Here is a 20779-nt window from a genome sequence, read left to right on the forward strand (position 1 = left end):
CTTGATCGAAACTTCAAGTTTTGGTGAGTTGATGTGATTGGTGTTATTGATTGCTTTTTAGAGGGGCTGGCTGCAGCTATATATATATATTAAAAACAATTGTTTAGGGGAATTCATGATATGCGTATATTTATCATTATAACTTTAAATCTTTAGCATTTGAACCTCCTCCTAAAAATATGAGTCATTTTCGAGCAACAACAATGGAAGATACAAAAAGAATCTAAAGAAAATAAAAATATTTTTATTTTCTAAATATTAAATATAAGAAAAACTAGATTGTATTTATTTGTAAAACATAAATTTTCATTAATTTAAAGGAAATAAAAATATTTTTATTTTCTTAATATTATTATTAAAAATAAACTAAAACTGCTCAGTGTTTCACTATGCGCTAAGCAGCCTTTTCCTTTTTTAAAAAAAAATTCATATTTTTTTCTGTTTTTTTTTTCTTTTTCTATGCCTTTATAGGTTTTTTTTTTGTCTTTTTCTTTGTGTATTTTTCTTTTAATGATATTTTTTTGTTTAATTTAGTTTGTTAATGTTAATTTTTTTATTTAGTTATCAGATTTTCATAACATGGATCCCAGATTTGACGAGTTAACCCGATTTAATGAGTTAACCTAAATTTTTTTTTTAATTAATAACATATACTAAAACTGTTTAGTGTTTCACTGTGCAGTCCACAGTGAAACAATAAGCTGTTTTTTTTTTCATTTTTAATTTTTTTTTCTATTTTATTAATTTTTTTCGTTTTTTATACCTTTATGGGTTTTTTTTGCTTTTTTTTTTGTGTTTTTTTATTTTCATGAATTTTTTTGTTTAATTTAGTTTGTTAATGTTAATTTTGTTTTTAGTTATCAGATTTTCATGACACGGATCTCGGGTTTGACGGGTTAACCTGGTTTGACGAGTTAACCTGAATTTTTTTTTTTGCTTTTTTTAAAGTTTGACGAGTTAACCCGGAATTTGTTTTTTGCTTTTTTTTCTTTTTAAGTAATGTTTTCGTTTAGTTTAGTTTTCTAATGTTAAATTTCTTTCTATTTAATTATCAGACTTTCATGACACGTATCCCGGGCTTGATAGGTTAACTCGTTAATTTTTTTTCTATTTAGTTATCAAACTTTCATGACGCGAATCCCAGGTTTGACGACTTAACCTGATTTGAAGGGTTAACCCAATTAATTCAGATTTTTTTCTTTTTCTTCATTAGTTTTTTTTCTTTCTGTAGGTTTTTTTTCTCTTTGCTTTTTCCTTTTTAATTAATCTTCTTTTTAATTTATTTTATTAATAATAAATCATTTTTTCTATTTAGTTATCACACTTTCATGACACGAATTCCAGGTTTGACGGGTTGACCTGATTTGACGGGTTAACCAGGTTGATTCAGATTTTTTTTCTCATTAATTTTGTTCTTCTGATTTCATCTTTTAATATTGTATGCAGTCCACAATGAAAAGGCTAAAACTTTTAGTTTTTTTTTTGTTTTTTTTATGCCTTTCACTGTGGACTGCACAGTGCAGTCCGCGGTAAAAAGACTGATGCTTTTTTTTAATTAATTTTTTATGTAGTTTGTTGATATTATTTTTTTTCTATTTAGTTATCAGACTTTCATGACACGGATCTTAGGTTTGACGGGTTAACCCAGTTAATTTAGATTTTTTTTCTTTTTCTTCATTAGTTTTTTTCTTCTTATAATTTTTTTTCTTTTATTGTTTCTTTTTATTTAATATTTTTTTATTTAATTTAGTTCATCAATATTAAATTTTTTCCTATTTAGTTATCGACTGATGCCTTTAGTTTTTGTTTTTGTTTTTTTGTTGTTATTATGCCTTTAACTGTGGACTGCACACTGTAATCCATAGTAAAAAGGCTGATGCCTTTTTGTTTGTTTTTTTTCTTTTTAATTAATTTCTTTCGTTTAATTTACTTTGTTAATGTTCAATTTTTTTATTTAGTTATCAAATTTTCATGACACGGATCTCGGGTTTGATAGGTTAGTCCAGTTAATTTTATGGTAACCCGTCAATTTTTTTTTTCTATTTAGTTATCAAACTTTCACGACATGAATCCAAGGTTTGATGGGTTAACCTGGTTTAAAGGGTTAACCCAATTAATTCAATTATTTTTTTCTTTTTCTTCATTAATTTTTTTCTTCCTTTCATTTTTTTTTTGCTTTTTACTTAATCTATTTAATTATCACACTTTTATGACACGATCTTGCAGCCAGACCCTCATCCAAGACTATTGGGTTTGGTATTGCAGTTAGACCTACTTAAACTTGGGTCATGCAAGTTTAATATTATTATTAATATTATAAATATTACTCTTGGGTCAGGCGTTGCAGCCACATTCAAGACTCTTGGGTATAACTTTGTAAAAAGACCTAATACTTTTAGATCTTAATTTTTTTTTGATATTTTTTATACAAAAATTATTGTCCCATAGCATTGCGCGGGTCATGTAACTAGTATATATATATATATATATATATATATATATATATATATATATATATATATATATATATATATATATAGTAGTTGTTATTGGTATTCGAATTTCAAGAAGCAAAGTCAGAGTAGAAATCAAAGGGGAGAAAAATATCGATAACTTTATTGGCTCAAGGGAAGATTCCGAGAGATTTGTGGTTTTCTTGGACCTTTCTTTCTTTCTTTCTTTCTTGTGTTTCTTCTTTGAGGTAGGCGTCCCGCCGAGCAACGACTGTTCTATTCTATTCGTTCTTGGCATTTATTATACGTTTGTGTGTGTACAGCTGTCTTATTTATAGAGATAGTTTATGTGATGTATATTTGTCGTCTAATAAAATGAAAAAAAAAATGGATTAAGAAAATAACTTGGCATAATTAATTTAATTTGTCAAATAAGTGATTCAGTGGGAGGCAAATTTAATTAGCCAGCATGAACTCTCTAAGCCTCAAACTTACCCCCTCAAGAATTAATAATTAATAAGTAGTGTTTTGTATTGTAATAATGGTTGTTTTTAAAATTAATTTTTGCTGGGAAATGTATAAAAATAATATTTTTTTTAAAATATTTTTAATATCAATTCATCAAAATAAATTAAAAATATATAAAAAATAATTTAAAATTAAAAAATTAAAATTTTATAAAACATGATTTTTACTGGTGACTATTCGTGATAGAGAATAGAGATAGAAGACACCCAAACCCAAATCAAAGTCACTAGATAAACGCACTGGACAGCCTAACACGACGTGTCATCGATTTGAAACTATTGACGACAGGTCGTTTCTACGAATACAGCTATACAAGTCCAACAAATTAGTGCCTTTCCATCGCATGCAAAGAAAGCATGCTGCTGAGAGCACCCTGTTTGTGAATTTCTGTTATAATACGACCTCGTTTTAGGTCTAAATCGTTTCCTGAAGAGTCCTAGAAGCTGGAAAGCAGGCTAGGGAGATAATGGCCATTGCCTTTCCCTAGCAAAAATTATTAAAATTAAAAGGAAAAAGGTGAGCTCACAGTCTTTACAAGTTGGAAAGAATAGCGTGCGTGCGGGCGTCTTGCCATGCCCTCGCAGATTGTACGGGAAAGGGGAGAGAAATGAAATCCTCGCATGGCTGGACCATGTCTCGCAAGGCCATGTTAGGTTCATTTCGAATATCGAACGAGAAAACAACAATATTATTCAAATTCAAATACAATTGTATACCCAAAGTCGGATTCCAACGCGGTGGTATTCGTTTCTCCATCAACAATCCTATAAATGATCAAAATCATTTTTTATTTAGATTGATTTAAATAATTTAAATAATTTTGCTTTTTGAGTGAATGGTGTTTGGAATGAGATGTCCTTTATTTGTCACCACAGGCAACTGAATGCTGTTCTAGATGCTTCTTTCAAGAAAACAACTACAACATGCCCTTTTTTATTAAATGTCTATTTGGTTTTGAAATTGCACTCGCCGTATAATCTTGGTTTTTCCATTAAAATTATACTTTCTATTAGAAAACACAGGCTACGTAATTTTGAATAGTGATATCGGAAACGGGATGGAAATTATGTTTTTTTTTATTTTTTATTTAAAATAATTTTTTTATTTTTAAATTATTTTTATATGCTAATATTAAAAATAATTTGAAAAAAATAAAAAAATATATTTAATGCATTTCTAAGTAATAATATTTTAAACCGTTGTTACTATCACAATCATAAATACACGTGTGTAATAATAGTTATTTTTTAAAGTATTTTTTTATTAAAAATTATATTTAATTTTTTTTAAATTTTTTTTTATATCAATAAATTAAAAAAATTAATAAAAAATATTGAAAACCAACCGCATTTCTGAAAATGGTCCTCGAACCGATAAAAAATTTCTACTTTTATTGTTTGTTATATAATAATGGTAGGTTGCTGAACTGTCAAGGACAGGCAAATGCTGCTAGAAGCATATATATATATATATAGAAAATTCTGTTTACTTTTGCGGTAACAGAGGAGGTTAAAATGAAAAGTTTCAGTAGCATATGATGAGCTTTTCTAAGAAAAGAAAAAAAATACTTTCCATTGAAAAATACAGTCCAACGTTGACGGAACCATTCATCCGTAAATAATTCACCCATGAATTTGCCTTGTAATAAATAAATAAATAAATAAATAAATATTGCTAAAAAATAAAAATAAAAATAAAAATTGTCTCTATACTATCGTCCGAAAAGAGAACATGATACCCTTAAGAAACATGTTTAGCAGATCTTACAAGGCAACCACCTCTTTTTATTTCCATCGACAGCGAAATTATCCACTTTATATTACAATAATGGCGTCGGAGCCCACATTGAAGTGGCATTGCACTAAAAAAAAAGGGAGTTTTTACAGGACTCCAGCTTTAAGTCATCTCTTGGTAATCTTAGGACCCAAGATTGCTCCCAAAAGGGCCACCAAGACTGCCGAAAGTTAAAGACTCACTCGACTAAGAAATTACATGCATTTTCCAAGTCCAATTTCTCGCCATCATCCCTACCACAGCCATCTGTGTCTGTTAATCCTTTTAGCATCCTTGATTGAGGAGTGGCATTTTTGCACCACAATAAATAGAGAAACTAAAGCAATATATAGGAAATACACAAGCCTCGCTCCATAAACACCAATGCACCTTACCGAATTTCTGTTTACCTGAGTAAAGCCTTCCTTACAAATCTCCTTCTGCTAGTAGGATCTCCTTCTTTCATAGCAGACCATAAGTGCACGTAGCTGAGGGATTTCAACACTCAATGTCCCGCTCAAGACTTGCAAAGAAGCTTCAACCAGCCAAGAAGGCATTGAAACAATTCGCCAAGACACTGCAATCAAAACTCCATGATCTCAACCTTTCTAAAGCAGTCAAGGTCATCAAAACCAACACCGATCGCCTCCTTGCTTATTGCTCTAGCCGTCTCTTTCTTCCTTTCAAGAAACGTTCCATAACAAAACCAAGAGGCCGCAGCCGCCAGTTTAACCATCGTTACAGCAATAAAACTATGCTTTATAATACCTTACCGCCTATATACATAGACAACCTCTATGCCTCAGAACCAAGCTTGATGTCTGCCAGGCATTTCCACGCACATGCAGAAACAAGTAGTGCAGGTAAAGCTGTGACTGTTGAGCAAGATGTCCCAAGAAAAGAAGACAAGGCAAGGAAGAAGAGCGTGTATAGCATTGAAGATGCATGGAGAGAAGTTGTTGCTAGATCACCGCAGCTGCGGCCAGTGGATGAGAGGGCTGAAGAATTTATATACAAATTTCGTGAAGAGATTAAGCTTCAAAAGGAGAAATCAATTCTTGAATATGAGGAGAGGTTGGCTAGGGGTGCCTAGAGAGTCATTTTATTCTTTATTTTTATGTTGGCATTTCATACTATTTCTCCAAAACAAAGCGTGAAAGTGTGAATAGCAGGGAAATTTGATGGCGAGAACCAGATCTTAGACGTCTTAGGTACATAATTCGAGGTAGATTCTTGTTTTCTTTTCTAATTGAAGACATGTTATGCAGAGTGGTGTGATTATGGATAGGAAAATAGTTTGTGTGGGATTCATTATGCATCTTCTTTGAATTGTATGGTGTATTCAATTGGTTTGAGGCACAAAACTTTTGATTTTGCGTTTTATTTGTAACAGATTGAAGATCTTATTGTACCATATTTTTCTCCTTTTTTTCTTCTTTCTTAGACAACGATTCCCAGAGGCTGAGATAAGTGAAAGATTAGAAAACCAAATATACATATACATAACATACATATATGTATATGTGTATATATAAAGACATAGATCATTTATTTCTCATCTGTTTGGTTTCCCAAAGAATTTCGCAGCACACCCTGCAAATGTGCAGCAGTAACAGAGGGATTGGAACTATGAGTTTTGTTTGGCAAAATAGAATCTGCAGAAGAAGTCTTTCCAGTCCATTGCTATGAGAATTGCATGGCGCTCCTTCATCTGCTCTGTTTGCAAGGAGAGGAATCAGAGAATGTACAGTGCTATTTCATCAAATAAAAGTAGCATCGTTCAGAGAACTTTCCAATCTGTTCAACTTAGAATGGAGAGAACTAACCAGTTGCAGGATTAAATTTTCAGCTTGCTTGGCTTCGGGGTTTTACATCTCTTATATGCAGGACTTTTTCCTGCTTTGGTTGATTTTGGTCAAGAAATTCTTTCATTCAAACTTCATTTTCTCAGGAATTCGATCGAGTGAGGAATCAGGACATCACCCAAGCGATTCCAAGAACACTTTATGCGAATTCTTTGGAAGTTACAGGACACTTGATTTCTGTGTCTGGAGTCGCAGAATCTGTCATAAAGGAGTGGGTAAAAAACTTATTTTAAATACCTTCAAATAGTTTAATTCCTCTCTATTAAAGCCATTGCAGTTAAAACAAATGAAACATCGCCTGAAAGTTGCTTCCAGGAGACAAGGTACATGCAAATACGGGAACGTCGTGTTGCTACATAGTCACTGTCGTTAAATAGCCGTTCTTGTTATATTAGTTATTCTGAGTTAAACTATCTGTCCCTAAAATATCTGAACCAAAAGACCAGAAGAGGGAGCAGTTCATCGACACAAACTCTGCTACAGGAGCAATGCAGCAAAAACCTTGACTAGTGTTTATAAAATGTATAGTTAAAAAGTTAAAATTTATTCTAAAAATCACCTAAACTTTTAGAAAAGAGATATCTTAGGCAAAATAACTTTTAAGCTTAAATTCATACGCGTGAATGTTGGTTTGTAAAATAATATTTTTTGTCATAAAAAAAGTTTTTTTTTCCAATTGAAATCTACACTTGGGTCGACTTGTTTGTCTAATTTAGCTCATGAAAATTAATAACCTCTTCTTTGTAGATCTAGATAATTTTCTCAACTAAAAAAATATAAATTTATGATTATTATGTTCATATTTAATTTTTAATTTATAATAGTTAATCAAAGGTTGATAATGTGGGAATCAATTTTTCAACTTTTTATCTTTCAAAATCCATTATAAAAAAAGGTGAATGAAGAGATTAAACAATGATTTTTTAGATTTTTACACACTCTTACTTACCTTATTTTAAGTGATTTTTTTTTAATGTTTTGATTTTTCTCCTATAAATTTAGAGCTTATGTTCACTATGTTAAAAAATAATTGATTTCTTTTACTTTGGTTTAAAAACTTTAACTAAAATAATTAAATTAGTGATATTAAAATATTAAAAGACATATTTCAAATATCATAATTACACAAGTGAGGATCAATAAAGCTCTAAAGATAAATAATTTATCTTTGACAACAACAGAAGTCTCAATATTTTAAAGTATTTCAATAAGTGAATATTTTTATTTGTTTTAATTTAAGTATAATTATTTGTATTATTAATATGCATGTTAAGATTTTAATTTTATATAATACAAGTTTGAATATATGTTTAATATATACTGATTTATTTTTTTATATATCCATGTTGAAAACATTTTTGTTTTGAGTTTTATTTTTATAATAATTTATAGATTTAAACATGTATACTCTAGATTTCTCTTAAATATTTTTTTACCCAGTGGTCTAATATAATTACATCTTTTAAAAATACAATTAGAGTTTCAAGCAGTGCTCTGAATCTGAAGTTCGTTGCCAACAATTCCAATTAAGCATTTCAAGATTACAGCAACCAGCTGAAAGACAAAACAAGCTCAAACTTCATGATGATGGAAATTGCAGGAATAAAATTTGCTCCCGAGTAAAGCCTGACGCGTCTATTAGTGCAAAAAATCTTTCACCGGGTCATCGCGATGTATCCTTTTCATCCGATATGCCGTATCTCCTCGACGGTGACCTGAAAATGGAATCAGAAAATTTACAAATATAGTCGAATGACAATAAATCCAGTGGTAAAAATAATCATGGTGGAAGGTTAAAACATACCTCATCGTCTCATTTAACATTATATTTGCGCTTTCTTTCATCCTTCCCTTCCTTCCTTCTCTCATCCTCCTGCCAGAAACAAAACAAACAAGAGAGTAGAGAGATTATTCTGAATTTGATTAAATTGAAGAAAATGCTCATGAGTTCAGTGCTCAAAGGAACTTTTTCTAGACGATATATAAAAAAACTTAGGAAGCTAAAATGCAATCTATGCGAATTTATCTACGTACCTTCTTCTTAAGTGCATCTGTGACATGTTTCAGGTCAAGCACCAAGTCATCAAGTGCGTCAGTTCCCCATGTAGAAAGCCGTTTCTCCTCTGCTGGAGCAGGCGTCTCTGCAGTAATATCATAAATCAATACGAAAGGGAAAATTTTTAGTTAGCTAAATTGATCAATTTTGAATTTTTTAATTATTATAAGTTTGATATTTTATAAAATTATTAAAAATTTATATAATTATTAATTTCAAAACTCATAAAATTAATTGAAATACAATAACCTCATCCAAATACTTTTATATATATATATATATATATATATATATAAAAGTAAAAGGTGCAAGCATTCGAAATCAAACCGAAGCTGCTGAAACAGTAATAACAAAACTTTGGCAGGTCAACAGGGGACCAGAACAACCAGGATTTCTAATCAAGTGAAGTGGACAGGTGGCATCAAAAGCAGAAAATGACACAAAGATTGGCGATTTTTTGGCCAGTTAGCCGAGAGCTTTTTGTTATCTCATCTTTTTTAATTGCAGAAAAATATAAGAGAAATAAAGTTTCATATCTAAAATGAAAATTTTGAAAAGTACATGATCAAAATAAAAAAAAGGTGCATCTCAATAGTGGAAACGAAGAAAATGGTTTTTTTTTTTAATTCTTGCCCCTTGTTATTTTATTCATTTTTATTTTGTAATTGTGATTTTTTTTAATCATGATATTTGGACTAGCTTATATATATTTTGATTAATTCTTAATATTTTAAAGTTATTAACTATATAAGTCTTAGTAGTCTTAAAATTTAAGATACTCAAATTAATAATTTTTAAAAAATAAATTTAAAATTTAATTAGCTAGCATATGCCAGATTACATGTATATGGGAACACATGAAACTGTAACAAGATAAATTCTGACAACAAATTAGAACCTAAAAATAAAAAATTGTAGTGACCAAAGCGCATACATCAAAAGGCCTGATAAAGCTAAAAAGGTTAAAAAGTTTGAAAAGTGATGTGAACATGCACGAGCATAAGTGTTAATGAATGGTTTAATGCACAGTGTTTATATTATATAATAAGAGGCCGCGATGAGCAAATGCACAGGACTGTTGATGGTGACTTGAAAGTTGAAACCCTATCGTAACGCCGGAGGATGTAAAATCTAATCGGTAGTATGATAAAGATTATTTTTTAAATAATTTTTTGTGTAAAAATATATGTTAATAATATTTTTTATTTTTAAAAAATTATTTTTGATATCATCACATCAAAACGATCCAAAATATATAAATTATATTAAATTTTAATTAAAAAAACAAAAACATTTTGAATTTTTTAGGAATGTTCCCAAACATATTCTTATTAGAATGTATTTACTGTTGAGATAACTTTTGTTGTTGTGATTTAAAAAAATAAATTTTAAAAAAGTGTGGTTAGATATATTTAATTGAATTTAGATATGTTTTTGGTAAAAATTATAATTGAGATTTATGTACAGCAAAAAATATATATAAAATGTTTGGTTATGATTACTTTTTAAAAGTGCTTTTTACCTTAAAATACATTAAAAGATATATTTTTATTTTTTTAAAATTATTTTTAATATATAGTACATGATCTGAAAAAATATATAAAAAAATTAATTTGAAGTAAACAAAAAAAATAAAAATTTTAAAAAATTGCTTTTAAAACTTTAAAATAAATAGAATTTTACGAAACTTAATAAAAAAAATATAAAAATTACTTTACAAAAATTATGTTTTAAACTCAACTTTTTAATAATTCTATAATATAAAATGCACTTTGATATATTACCAAATATCTAATTGTGTTTTTTACACTGTTAATACAAAAGCTAAACCAAAACAAACGGATCTCTTCGAGCTTGTCTCAACTTTGGGTGTCACGTGTGCTGGCTTTGTTTATTTTGTGATTAAAAAATATTTTTATTTTTTTAAATTATTTCTATATGTAAATACTAAAAAATATATTATTTTATATATTTACAAATAAAAAACAGTTTAAAAAATAAATAACCGTCAAACTCACCTAATCGTGGACCCATAGCAGGCTAACGTCCTTGTGACGGTCTGATCCACCTGCCCATCAAGCATGATCCGTGTCGTCATTTAATTCACCAATCTCAATGCTCCCTTATCAAAATTTCACGAATCTAATCAGCATATGCGTCATACCCCACGCGCACTATCTTCTAACAATCAATATCCACCACTTAAATTAGAAAAGATCACCAAAACGACGTCGGTACATATCACATTGTTATTGACTGGCACTAGCCATTTCCTCAAATAAATAACTCCTTTGCATTCGTGTTTTCTCTTGCTCAAGAAAAGCCTCTTTACACTCTCACTGTATTTGCTTTACCTCCTCCCTTCGCTATCAACGAACGATCTTAAACGAATCGCTCTCTCTCTCTCTCTCGATCTTCACCAATGGCAAAGGAACCAGTTCGCGTTCTCGTTACCGGAGCTGCAGGTACTATCACAAAACCAAAAGAAGAAAAATATCAGTCTCACTCTTTAAGTTTACCTCAGATCTATAACGGTTTGACTTGATTTGATGCTAGACTTTGAAATATCATCGATCTTGATTTTACTGATATAGATCTAGTGTACTTGGTCATGATTAGGAGGGATTATCAAGTTTGTGATGCTAATAGATTGAGTTTTGAAAGCGAAATTAGTTGATTCAGTTACTATTACTAGCTACGAGATGATCGCTTACTGTTTGATGCGAAACTATTTTAGAGTTTGTTGTTGTTGAACTGTACACTTCATTTAAATGATCTTGGCTTGTAGATCTGAGATTTAACTGAAGAATATGTCTCTTTGTTTTAAGTTTTAAATCATATTATTGATTACGAGCGCTTAAGTGCTTGTACTAATGTCTAGTTCGAATTGAATTCGAAAAATCAAATTATTGATTTTTTAATTTTTATTTTCTTATGAATTGTTGAATTTGGAGAATTAATTTTATTTCTCGGTTTATTGGTTTTAGTTCTTGAATGTACTCGTAGTTTTATAGCTATTATATCTGTAAACCACAATGTAACAATGCGAATATGGAAAATGAATTGATTTTGTATTTGTGCAGTTGGTCATTTGTGAGTTTTATAACTGGAACTAGCGGAATTACTGATATTGGTTGTTAACAAAACGTAATTGGGTTTGCAGGACAAATTGGATATGCCCTCGTTCCCATGATTGCTAGGGGAGTGATGCTTGGTCCTGACCAGCCTGTGATCCTCCACATGCTTGATATCCCACCTGCAGCTGAGGCATTGAATGGTGTGAAGATGGAGTTGGTAGATGCCGCGTTTCCTCTTCTTAAAGGTATCTGCCCTTAATTCCCCTTTTCAATTGCCAAGGAAATTTTTGTTGAAGAATAATATGTTTTTTCCGTGTAACATGTTGTATTGTAAGGAATCAGTTCTATAATCATGAGATCTGACCAAAATTTGCAACAGGTGTTGTTGCCACAACCGATGTTGTGGAGGCCTGCACTGGGGTTAACATCGCAGTAATGGTTGGTGGCTTCCCAAGGAAGGAAGGAATGGAGAGAAAAGATGTGATGTCTAAAAATGTCTCAATCTACAAGTCACAGGCTTCAGCTCTCGAGAAGCATGCAGCTGCAAACTGCAAGGTAAAATATTTCAAAAATAGACAAAAAAGGCTGCTGTGTGGATGCTTTGTTGCAATGATCGTTAGATTACATATTGTGAAACAGAAATGCTTGTTTAGTACTGGGAGAAAACTATGGGATCTATTGAATTATATTGGAAATCTATGTAATATATATTGTTACCATTTTGAGACATCCTGGGAAATTCCTGTTGCTTTCATGTGTATAAAACTGGATGCATTTAGAGCTCTGCTTTGCTTGAGCGACACAAACTTAACTTCATTTGAAGTATTCTCATGACTGTTGTTACCTTTTGTTCTGTTCAGGTTTTGGTTGTTGCTAACCCAGCAAACACCAACGCATTGATTTTAAAGGAATTTGCACCATCTATTTCTGAGAAAAACATTACTTGTTTGACAAGACTGGACCATAACAGGGCACTTGGTCAAATTTCAGAGAGGTTGAGCGTCCAAGTCTGTGATGTTAAAAATGTGATTATTTGGGGGAATCACTCGTCTTCCCAGTACCCTGATGTCAACCATGCTACTGTTAAGACTCCAGCTGGGGAGAAACCAGTGCGGGAGCTTGTTAAGGACGACGAGTGGTATTAATGATTGTATATGTTTTAAAAGTGTTTAATTTGGTTTGGAAAGGTGTGGATCACAATGTTAATTCTATTTCTTGGTTGAAGGTTGAATGCAGAGTTCATCGCTACTGTTCAACAACGTGGTGCTGCAATCATCAAAGCAAGGAAGCTTTCAAGTGCACTATCAGCTGCTAGCTCAGCTTGTGACCACATTCGTGATTGGGTTCTTGGAACTCCTGAGGTTTGACAATGGTTGACTTGCTTTCTGATGTTCAATTGTGCAAGTTTGGTATTATGGTATGATTTTATTTTCTTTATTGTAGGGTACCTGGGTTTCCATGGGGGTGTACTCTGATGGTTCATACAATGTACCAGCTGGTCTCATTTATTCCTTCCCTGTAACTTGTCAGAATGGAGAGTGGAAAATTGTTCAAGGTAAGGATTGCCAATTAAAATATCACTATTTTCCACTTACTCTTCATGATTTTATGCCAATATACGAGATTATAATAGTCAGATATTATCTATTTCTTGTAAATGTACAAGATTCTTTTGTTTGTATCTTTGGCATTTTGGTATTGTTTTTATGGTGTTTGCTGGTGACTGCATATATTTTTATGATGTATTTTTGGATCTCTAAAAACCTGCTCTTTCTCTTGTTTCCCACGCACTTGTGTTATCTGCTCAAATTTGATGTTTTCCTTTGCCTCAAGTCTGGTTGTGCGGTAGGCTTAGGAAAGTGAATTTTTATGTGATGAAAAGTGCATAGAAAACTGTGTTTGAACCTTCATTCCCAAGGATATTTTCATCTTGATTTTTGTACAAGCAAGCTACAGTTTATGTTCTTCTTTCAAGTTTGCATCTGTATGAAAAGTTTGTAGTATTTCAGTTCATATTAATCTTGAATTTCAGCTTTCCTGGAGTATTATAACTGTTTTATGGCTCTTTCTGTGACTCAGGGCTCAGCATTGATGAATTCTCAAGGAAGAAGTTGGATTTGACAGCTGATGAGCTTTCGGAGGAGAAGGCTCTTGCATACTCGTGTCTCTCTTAGATGCGCTTTCCCCCCCGCCCCCTACACTGGCGTGTAATAACAGAGAGCCCGTTCACCTTCCAAACCAGCCGGCAGCGTTAATTTTTCAATAAAGCTTTTGTTCTACCTAGATGAATTAATTGTGGAGGAGCTGCCACCTTGGATCTTACTTTGTTAAAGACGGTCACATATGATATGAGGATGTTTGAATTTTTGTTGTATGTTTTCCTCGATTGAGACTTCAATAGCTGCTGCCAATACATGATGAGTTCTCAAGGTAATTTTGTACGCAAGGTGGCGTTTTTTTGGTCTTGCATCTCATTTGGAATATGATTCTATGATAAGTTGTGCTAGCATAACCGTGCTGTCTTGCGCTTGTGTGTGGTTCCATGGCATAATCATCCTACTTTCCGAAAAGTATCTGATGTGTGATTTGAGTTGTCCACGTTCGCGAGGGTTGGATTGATTATTATCTTAGCCCAGCCCTCTCTCATTTTCATATTCGAAGGGAACCACAAGCTACACAACGACATGTTCCTCGACCAGTCCATTGTAGATTCATGGCTTTCAAGAACTCCGCGCCATTGAGATCTAGATCCATTTTAATAGAAAACTTTAGGTAATGTTCAGTATCATTTTGACTTTCTATTTCTTTATTTCCTTTTCTAAAACAAAAAAAAAAGCATGTTTGGTTACATTGTTGAGTGTTTTTTAAGAACAATTTTTAATCAAAATAATTTCTTTAAGCAACCAAAAATGGTTATATATGCTGTTTTTTTTTTAATTAATTATCATACATCATGTACATTATCATTATACTCCCACCACAACAACCACTATCATTGATATTTGCTTCCACAAAAGATTCTACCTTCTCACTCTGAAAAATCTGAAGAAAGAGATAAATAGTCTAAATTAAGATAATATTACTCATAACTATGATTACAGCAGGTCATTTTCATTATCATTTCTTCAACACATCCATATCTTTTAACATTATCACATTATTTTAATAAAATTCACAAACATATTATGACTATCTTTGACTCTTACCAGTAAAATAAAAGTCATCATAAACTTTGTATTACTACAATCCCTATTATCATTTCTACCATCATATTAATATTATCATTTCTTTCTGTTTTTGAAATAAAAAATCAAAAAAATAAGAAAATGATAAATGAAAATTACAAAACTATTTTTCAAATGTAAACGTCAACCTAAAATAGTGAAGTCGCTCTTCTCTTTTATCAGGGAAAAGATCACAAGGAATTGGAAAAGGGGGCTGGATGTAGTATAGAAAACACGTGAATAATCTTAGTGGGATAGAAAAAATCTATGACGATATTAACAAAAACTAAAGCTCGTGGTTGGGTAAAATACTATAGCAACTTTTACTGTTAATTCTTTTATATATTTTTCAAATTTTTTATTTTAATTCTCAATTTCTTTTAAAAAATGATTGGGCTATTAGGAGCCCAGATTTAACTTAATTGCATGATTTTTTTAAAAGAATAGTTAAATAAAAAAATTAAATGAAAAACATGGGCAGCACCGATACCAACTTTGAGTTTTGTTTTTGAAAAATTTATTTTTATTCTTTATTTTTTTTAGTTACGAGGTGATTGATCCCTATAATTTTTTTAAAAAAATACATTTTGATACCGAACTTCATTTCCTTTATTGTTTTAGATTTTTTTTTATGAAAAAGAAAGAGGGGGTCATTAGATTCCAATTTAGAATGAAAAAGTTGTTACTGACAGTAATTTCCAGGTGTTTTGGGTTAAATATTGGTTCAAAATGGATTTTTGAATGAAAAAAACGAACCTTATTTTTTCAACAGTCATTATATTGTTTTTTTTAGATTTTTTAGTCTTTTTTAAATAGAGATTATTTTTTAATTATATTGGGTGTGTTTAGTTTTTTAGAAGGTTAGTATGGTTCATTTGTAATTTTTTAATATATTTTATATAAATTAAATTTTTATTTTTCTATTGTATTTTTAGTATGTATAGCCTTGCATAATATTTTTTTCTTTTATTTTATTCAATACATTTTATGTGTGTCGATTTATATTACAAATTGATTTTAATAAATAAATTCACTAAAAACAACTAAGTAAATAATTTGTATTGTGATATTAAATAATTTGATTTGCATTTGTCTCATAATTTTTTCAATTATGTATTTATTTACTGTTAATGATTTTTTTTTCTATTTATTTACACAATGGTTTGTAATTATTTAATTAAATGGGTGCATAAGTTTTTCGATGTACATTTATGATTTTTTATGTAAGGAATTACATTGAAAAATTTTACATGTTCAATTTTTTTTTATTATGTATTAGTGTTTTCAATTTGATTTTATTTTTGTGATTTTTTATTTTCAGTTTCACCTTTCAATACAAGTAGATGATTTTTTTAAAAATTTTGGTTCTTTCTTTCTTTTTTTTTTTCATAAAATTTCAGTTCTTTTATTAATGTCTTTTTTATATGTCTTTTTTAAAATAATTTTTAAATTTATGCTTTAATAAATACCTCTTCTTTGTTATTTGTTATTTGTTTTTTCGTTTTTTATTCTTTTTTTAAATATTTTTTTAATTATACCGAACGTGTTTAATGTTATACAAAATTAGAGTATGATCCACCTATAAGTTTTTAAATAAAACAAGTTTATTTAGTTAATCAAAAATATAATCTGAGTTATTAAATTTTTGTCTATAAAATGTATTTACAATACTTAAATATATTTCATAAAAAATAATACGTACATGAAACATAGCGGGAGAAGCATCCTAGCTAAAGCCAACTAATGATGTCCATGAAGCTTTTACTTGGGTCTCGGAAACCATAGCAAGCATCACCTTTTTTAAGCTCAGAAAAACAAACAGGTAAAGTGAAAAGGTACGAAATAACAGGACATTCAATCATCAATTATGACCTTCGGTAAAGTTAAATGTAGTCTAGAACCATCGGTCCATTAATGTATTTGGAAGGATTGTTATAGATATTTTTTAAAATATTTTTTTATTTTAAAAAATTATTTTTGATATTAGTACATCAAAATAATTTAAAAATATTAATTTAAAATAAAATAAAATAAATATTAATTTTTTAAAAAATATTTTTAAAACATTAAAAAAAAAATCAGCACGAAGTCTTTTTTTTGGTTCTTTGGAATTGGCTAGTTGCAGTGTATTTTAATTAAAGCAAGACAGAGAAAAGATGAATGGAAAAATTATCTCCATTTCACACTGCTACTTTCTCGAGAACAATCATCTCCAGGAAGAAAAGTTCTTTTCGAGGATCAATCAGTCAATTCCTTCAAAGATTTGTAATGGTTCCAAGGAGAGACTGTAACAATGTCGGTCGACGTATCAACTCGCTAGAAGGCTGATCCCAGGAGCGGATGTTTTACATGGAGGGTGGGGGAACCTGGCATCCCAAAACTTCAGAATTTCTTACATTTTGGCTCTAATATTTTAAAATTTTTAGTTATACCCTTTAATTTAACATGTTTTGTTTCCAAAATTGTCCACCGATCTAAATTTCTAGTTCCACCCCAGAAAAAGGTTGTGCCACAGTGCATTCAAAAAGTGTTCCATACCACCATGAAAATCCTTTTGTTTTTCTCACGGTGCCCACGAAATTTAGTTCATCAATCCAATTGTTTCGATTGGAGATACTTTGTTTTTGTATTTTAATTTTTTTTTAAATTGAATATTTTTTTTTATCTTTTTTCCTTACTTTAAATTAATTTATATATATATATATATATTTCTGGATAATTTTGATGTATTAATATTAAAAATAAAATTAAAAAAATATTTCAACCTTAATGTGATATGCCTCGACAACAGCAACAGTTGGATGCCAGCATGTACATGGCAGCATATCAACTGTTCTTGTAGCGGTTCCAAGTTCACCACTACAGGAATTTTAAGCAAACCATCATCATCAACTGGTTCATTCTGTCTGAGTAATTAATCGAGGAACCACCTTCCATGATCAAATGCAACATGGAGGCAGGCAAATGAAAAGAATCGAGTCACAAGAGGATAAAATGTCATGCGTTAAAGCTAGATTATATATCTTCACCGTAATACAGGTATACAACGAGAAATTATTGTATGAACTAAATTCACACAGATCAAACCAGTTGCAGAAGTTCACTGCACAACCGATAATAATCCAGGATTCATAACAATAATTCACTATTTTGATTTACATAATGGTTAGAGTTTTATGAATAAAAAGATTCATCATAAACATTTGTTCAACGAAGATTCCACCCTTTAGACATCCCTTGTCACTATACAAAAATTTCCTATATATGTAGCCCACTTTATTCTTCTGTGTCCTCTCAATTTGCAGCAAATCAAGGGAATAATCGCCCCTTTTTTTTTTCTAGACTTGCTTTTCTTTTTTCTTCTTCAACCAATGATTCTATCTTTTGGACTTGGACAAGTCTACCCCACGATTTCCCAGGTACTTTTGATGTCGAAGAGGTCGAAAACAAGACACCATAGTATTCAGATTCTTTCATCCGCCAGATAGCTATACCTCTGCAAGTATTGAACTGGTAGTTCTTCTATTCCCCCAGATTTAATAAAAAGGTTGTACCAGAATTCCATGCTATCGTCAACCTTTGGACCGTAACCATAACATCCTGCCGGTTCCATAGTGTTTGGTGAGGGGAATGGAAATTGTGAGTCGTCTAGAAAATTTGATGATGGCATGCCAGAATTCTCAACCATTTCTGGTTCTGACCAGAAATCTTCATCAATCACTGGATAAATCTCTGATGAGTCTATGTTTTCAACCTTGATCAAGCCGGTGTTGTTTGTTTCTGAAGTGGTGACTGAAGTATCCGTGACTGAGGAGTGATCACTAGAAGAGGGTTGAGGGGACATCTGCGCGTACTCTATGCTCTTACACCCTGAAAGAGAAGGAATAGTCGAATTTGCCGATTGTGATAGTTTATTGTCATTGAGATGACAATCTGGTATTCTGATGTGTTGTTGTGACTTGGATTCGCCATTTTGTTTGAGTCTTTTTAGCAAGTGGGTGTGCCATACATTCTTAATCTCATTGTCTGTCCTTCCTGGTAATCTTGATGCAATTGCTGACCACCTGGAAAATTGAAGAAAATTTGTGAGATAATGAGTTGGACAGGAAAAAAAAGGTTCATGCGGAACAGCAAGTAACTTGATCTGCATCGAAAACAAAATCTCATGATCTACTTATGATTGACATCGAGCTGTACAATTTCCTCTTGTGGTTACCTAAATTAATCAGGGAATCTCTCAACTCCAATTATAATTCGTTTCTCATCTTTTTTTAAAAAAACTTTCTGTTTCAGTGGTGGGGTTCCTGTTCCAGTTACTGCAGTCTGATAAAACAGAAGAACTTTTTCGATAACATAGCTTCAGTCCCTACTGAATTTGAAGCAGAAAACACGTTTGTTTCCGTGAATTCAACTTCTAGACCCCACCAAATAATTAATGAAGAAGAGAGAACCTATGCAAACACAAATTGCCATTTTGTCATTGTTTATTTGATAAGTTAATTAATGGTGATGAAGCAATTTAAATCTAATGAATAATGGAGGTTTCCAAGAGCAAACAAGAAATCACTTCATATATAGAATTTGACACAATCCAAGCAGTGCGTACCTATTTCCAAGAATTTCATGCAACTTGATGATAGTTTCCTCTTCTTCCTTGCTGAAGTTGCCTCTCTTTATATCTGGCCGCAAGTAGTTTACCCAGCGGAGTCTGCAACTCTTGCCACATCTTTGTAAGCCTGCAGAGAAGAGAAATAAAACATTAGCCATGCAATAGAGATAACCAGGACCCTCTTAACTAAGATAGCTTATTAGACTAATTTGGTTCAAAACTCTCATTATAACTTTGCTTTGACAGATATCATTCATCTAATTTCTGACATGGTGCTTAATTAGATCAATACTCCTCAAGACCAGCTGCCTCTTGGCTGGCCACATACAGCAGAAATAAATAACCAAAAGTTCCAGTGTCAGACGGAATCCTTTCATGCGTTCTTTAGGGCTAACCTTCATAGCAAAACTCATAAAAAAGAACGTTCCAGATGAAAACCCGAGAAGGGTTATCAGAACAACTTACCAGCTTGCTTAGGCAGCGCACGCCAATTGCTATGGCCATATTTCTGAACGTAGGAGATCAAGATCTGATCTTCTTCAGGTGTCCATGGCCCCCTTTTCAATCCCATTTTCTCACAGCAAGGAGCCCTCACCATTTCGTTTTCTTTTGTTTATGTATGAACTCGAATGAACAGTATAGATTAATTCTCTCTTATCCTCCTTTGATGCCTTAGAGAACAATGATTTTCACTAATTGGTCTCAAGCTTGCAAGGCCTTGGTGGATATTTATACACCAAATTCTAAGAACATGCACGTGCTTGAAAAGTCCAAAGACGAGAAAGATTAAAAGCATCTCTAATATTAAAAAAGCATCAAGCAATTTCCAGGAACCAAGAGTCTCTATGGCTCACACACAGAAGGTCAAAAACACACGGGACAATATTAGATCATATTAGTTTAAAGGTAATTTATAAAATCACCTTTTGAGTACCGACTAGAGTGTGAGATGTCCTCGATTGTCATGTAGTGGCTCCCCAGTCAAAAGGACACGGGGAATTGCTACTTCTTGCACTATTCTTTATTATAAGGAGAATAATGAATAATTACTGGATAGTGATCGGTTAACGTAAGCTAATGGCGCTACAAATTAGAGCACATTCGTTAATGAGGTGCAACCGCTCATTAAAAGCATCTTCCTTTTTTTTATGCAACTTGCGGTTGCACTCGTTAACAAGCAGCTAGGCTCTTATA

The 20779-nt window shown here is 31.4% G+C and overlaps 3 protein-coding genes across 3 annotated transcripts; 2 read left to right on the plus strand and 1 right to left on the minus strand.

Moving 5' to 3' along the window:
* The first annotated feature begins 4909 nt into the window (after positions 1–4909).
* LOC133704906 (uncharacterized) lies at positions 4910–6179 on the plus strand. Its single transcript, XM_062129964.1, has one exon. It carries the CDS (start codon positions 5263–5265, stop codon positions 5845–5847), a length of 585 nt encoding a protein of 194 aa, XP_061985948.1. The 5' UTR covers positions 4910–5262; the 3' UTR covers positions 5848–6179.
* A 4777-nt stretch (positions 6180–10956) lies between these two features.
* LOC133705164 (malate dehydrogenase-like) lies at positions 10957–14198 on the plus strand. Its single transcript, XM_062130285.1, has 7 exons — positions 10957–11140; positions 11839–11997; positions 12132–12307; positions 12613–12890; positions 12978–13113; positions 13196–13307; positions 13832–14198. The coding sequence occupies exons 1-7, from the start codon at positions 11098–11100 to the stop codon at positions 13924–13926; spliced, it is 999 nt and encodes a 332-aa protein (XP_061986269.1). The 5' UTR covers positions 10957–11097; the 3' UTR covers positions 13927–14198.
* A 3765-nt stretch (positions 14199–17963) lies between these two features.
* Positions 17964–20290, minus strand: LOC133704978 (transcription factor MYB4-like). The gene is made up of 3 exons (XM_062130060.1): positions 20051–20290; positions 19583–19712; positions 17964–19040 (listed from the first exon to the last, which is right to left on the minus strand). The coding sequence occupies exons 1-3, from the start codon at positions 20181–20183 to the stop codon at positions 18440–18442; spliced, it is 864 nt and encodes a 287-aa protein (XP_061986044.1). The 5' UTR covers positions 20184–20290; the 3' UTR covers positions 17964–18439.
* Positions 20291–20779: the final 489 nt, after the last annotated feature.

The sequence above is a fragment of the Populus nigra genome, chromosome 10 (genome assembly GCF_951802175.1).
Source record: "Populus nigra chromosome 10, ddPopNigr1.1, whole genome shotgun sequence".
NCBI classification, from domain to species: Eukaryota; Viridiplantae; Streptophyta; class Magnoliopsida; order Malpighiales; family Salicaceae; genus Populus; species Populus nigra.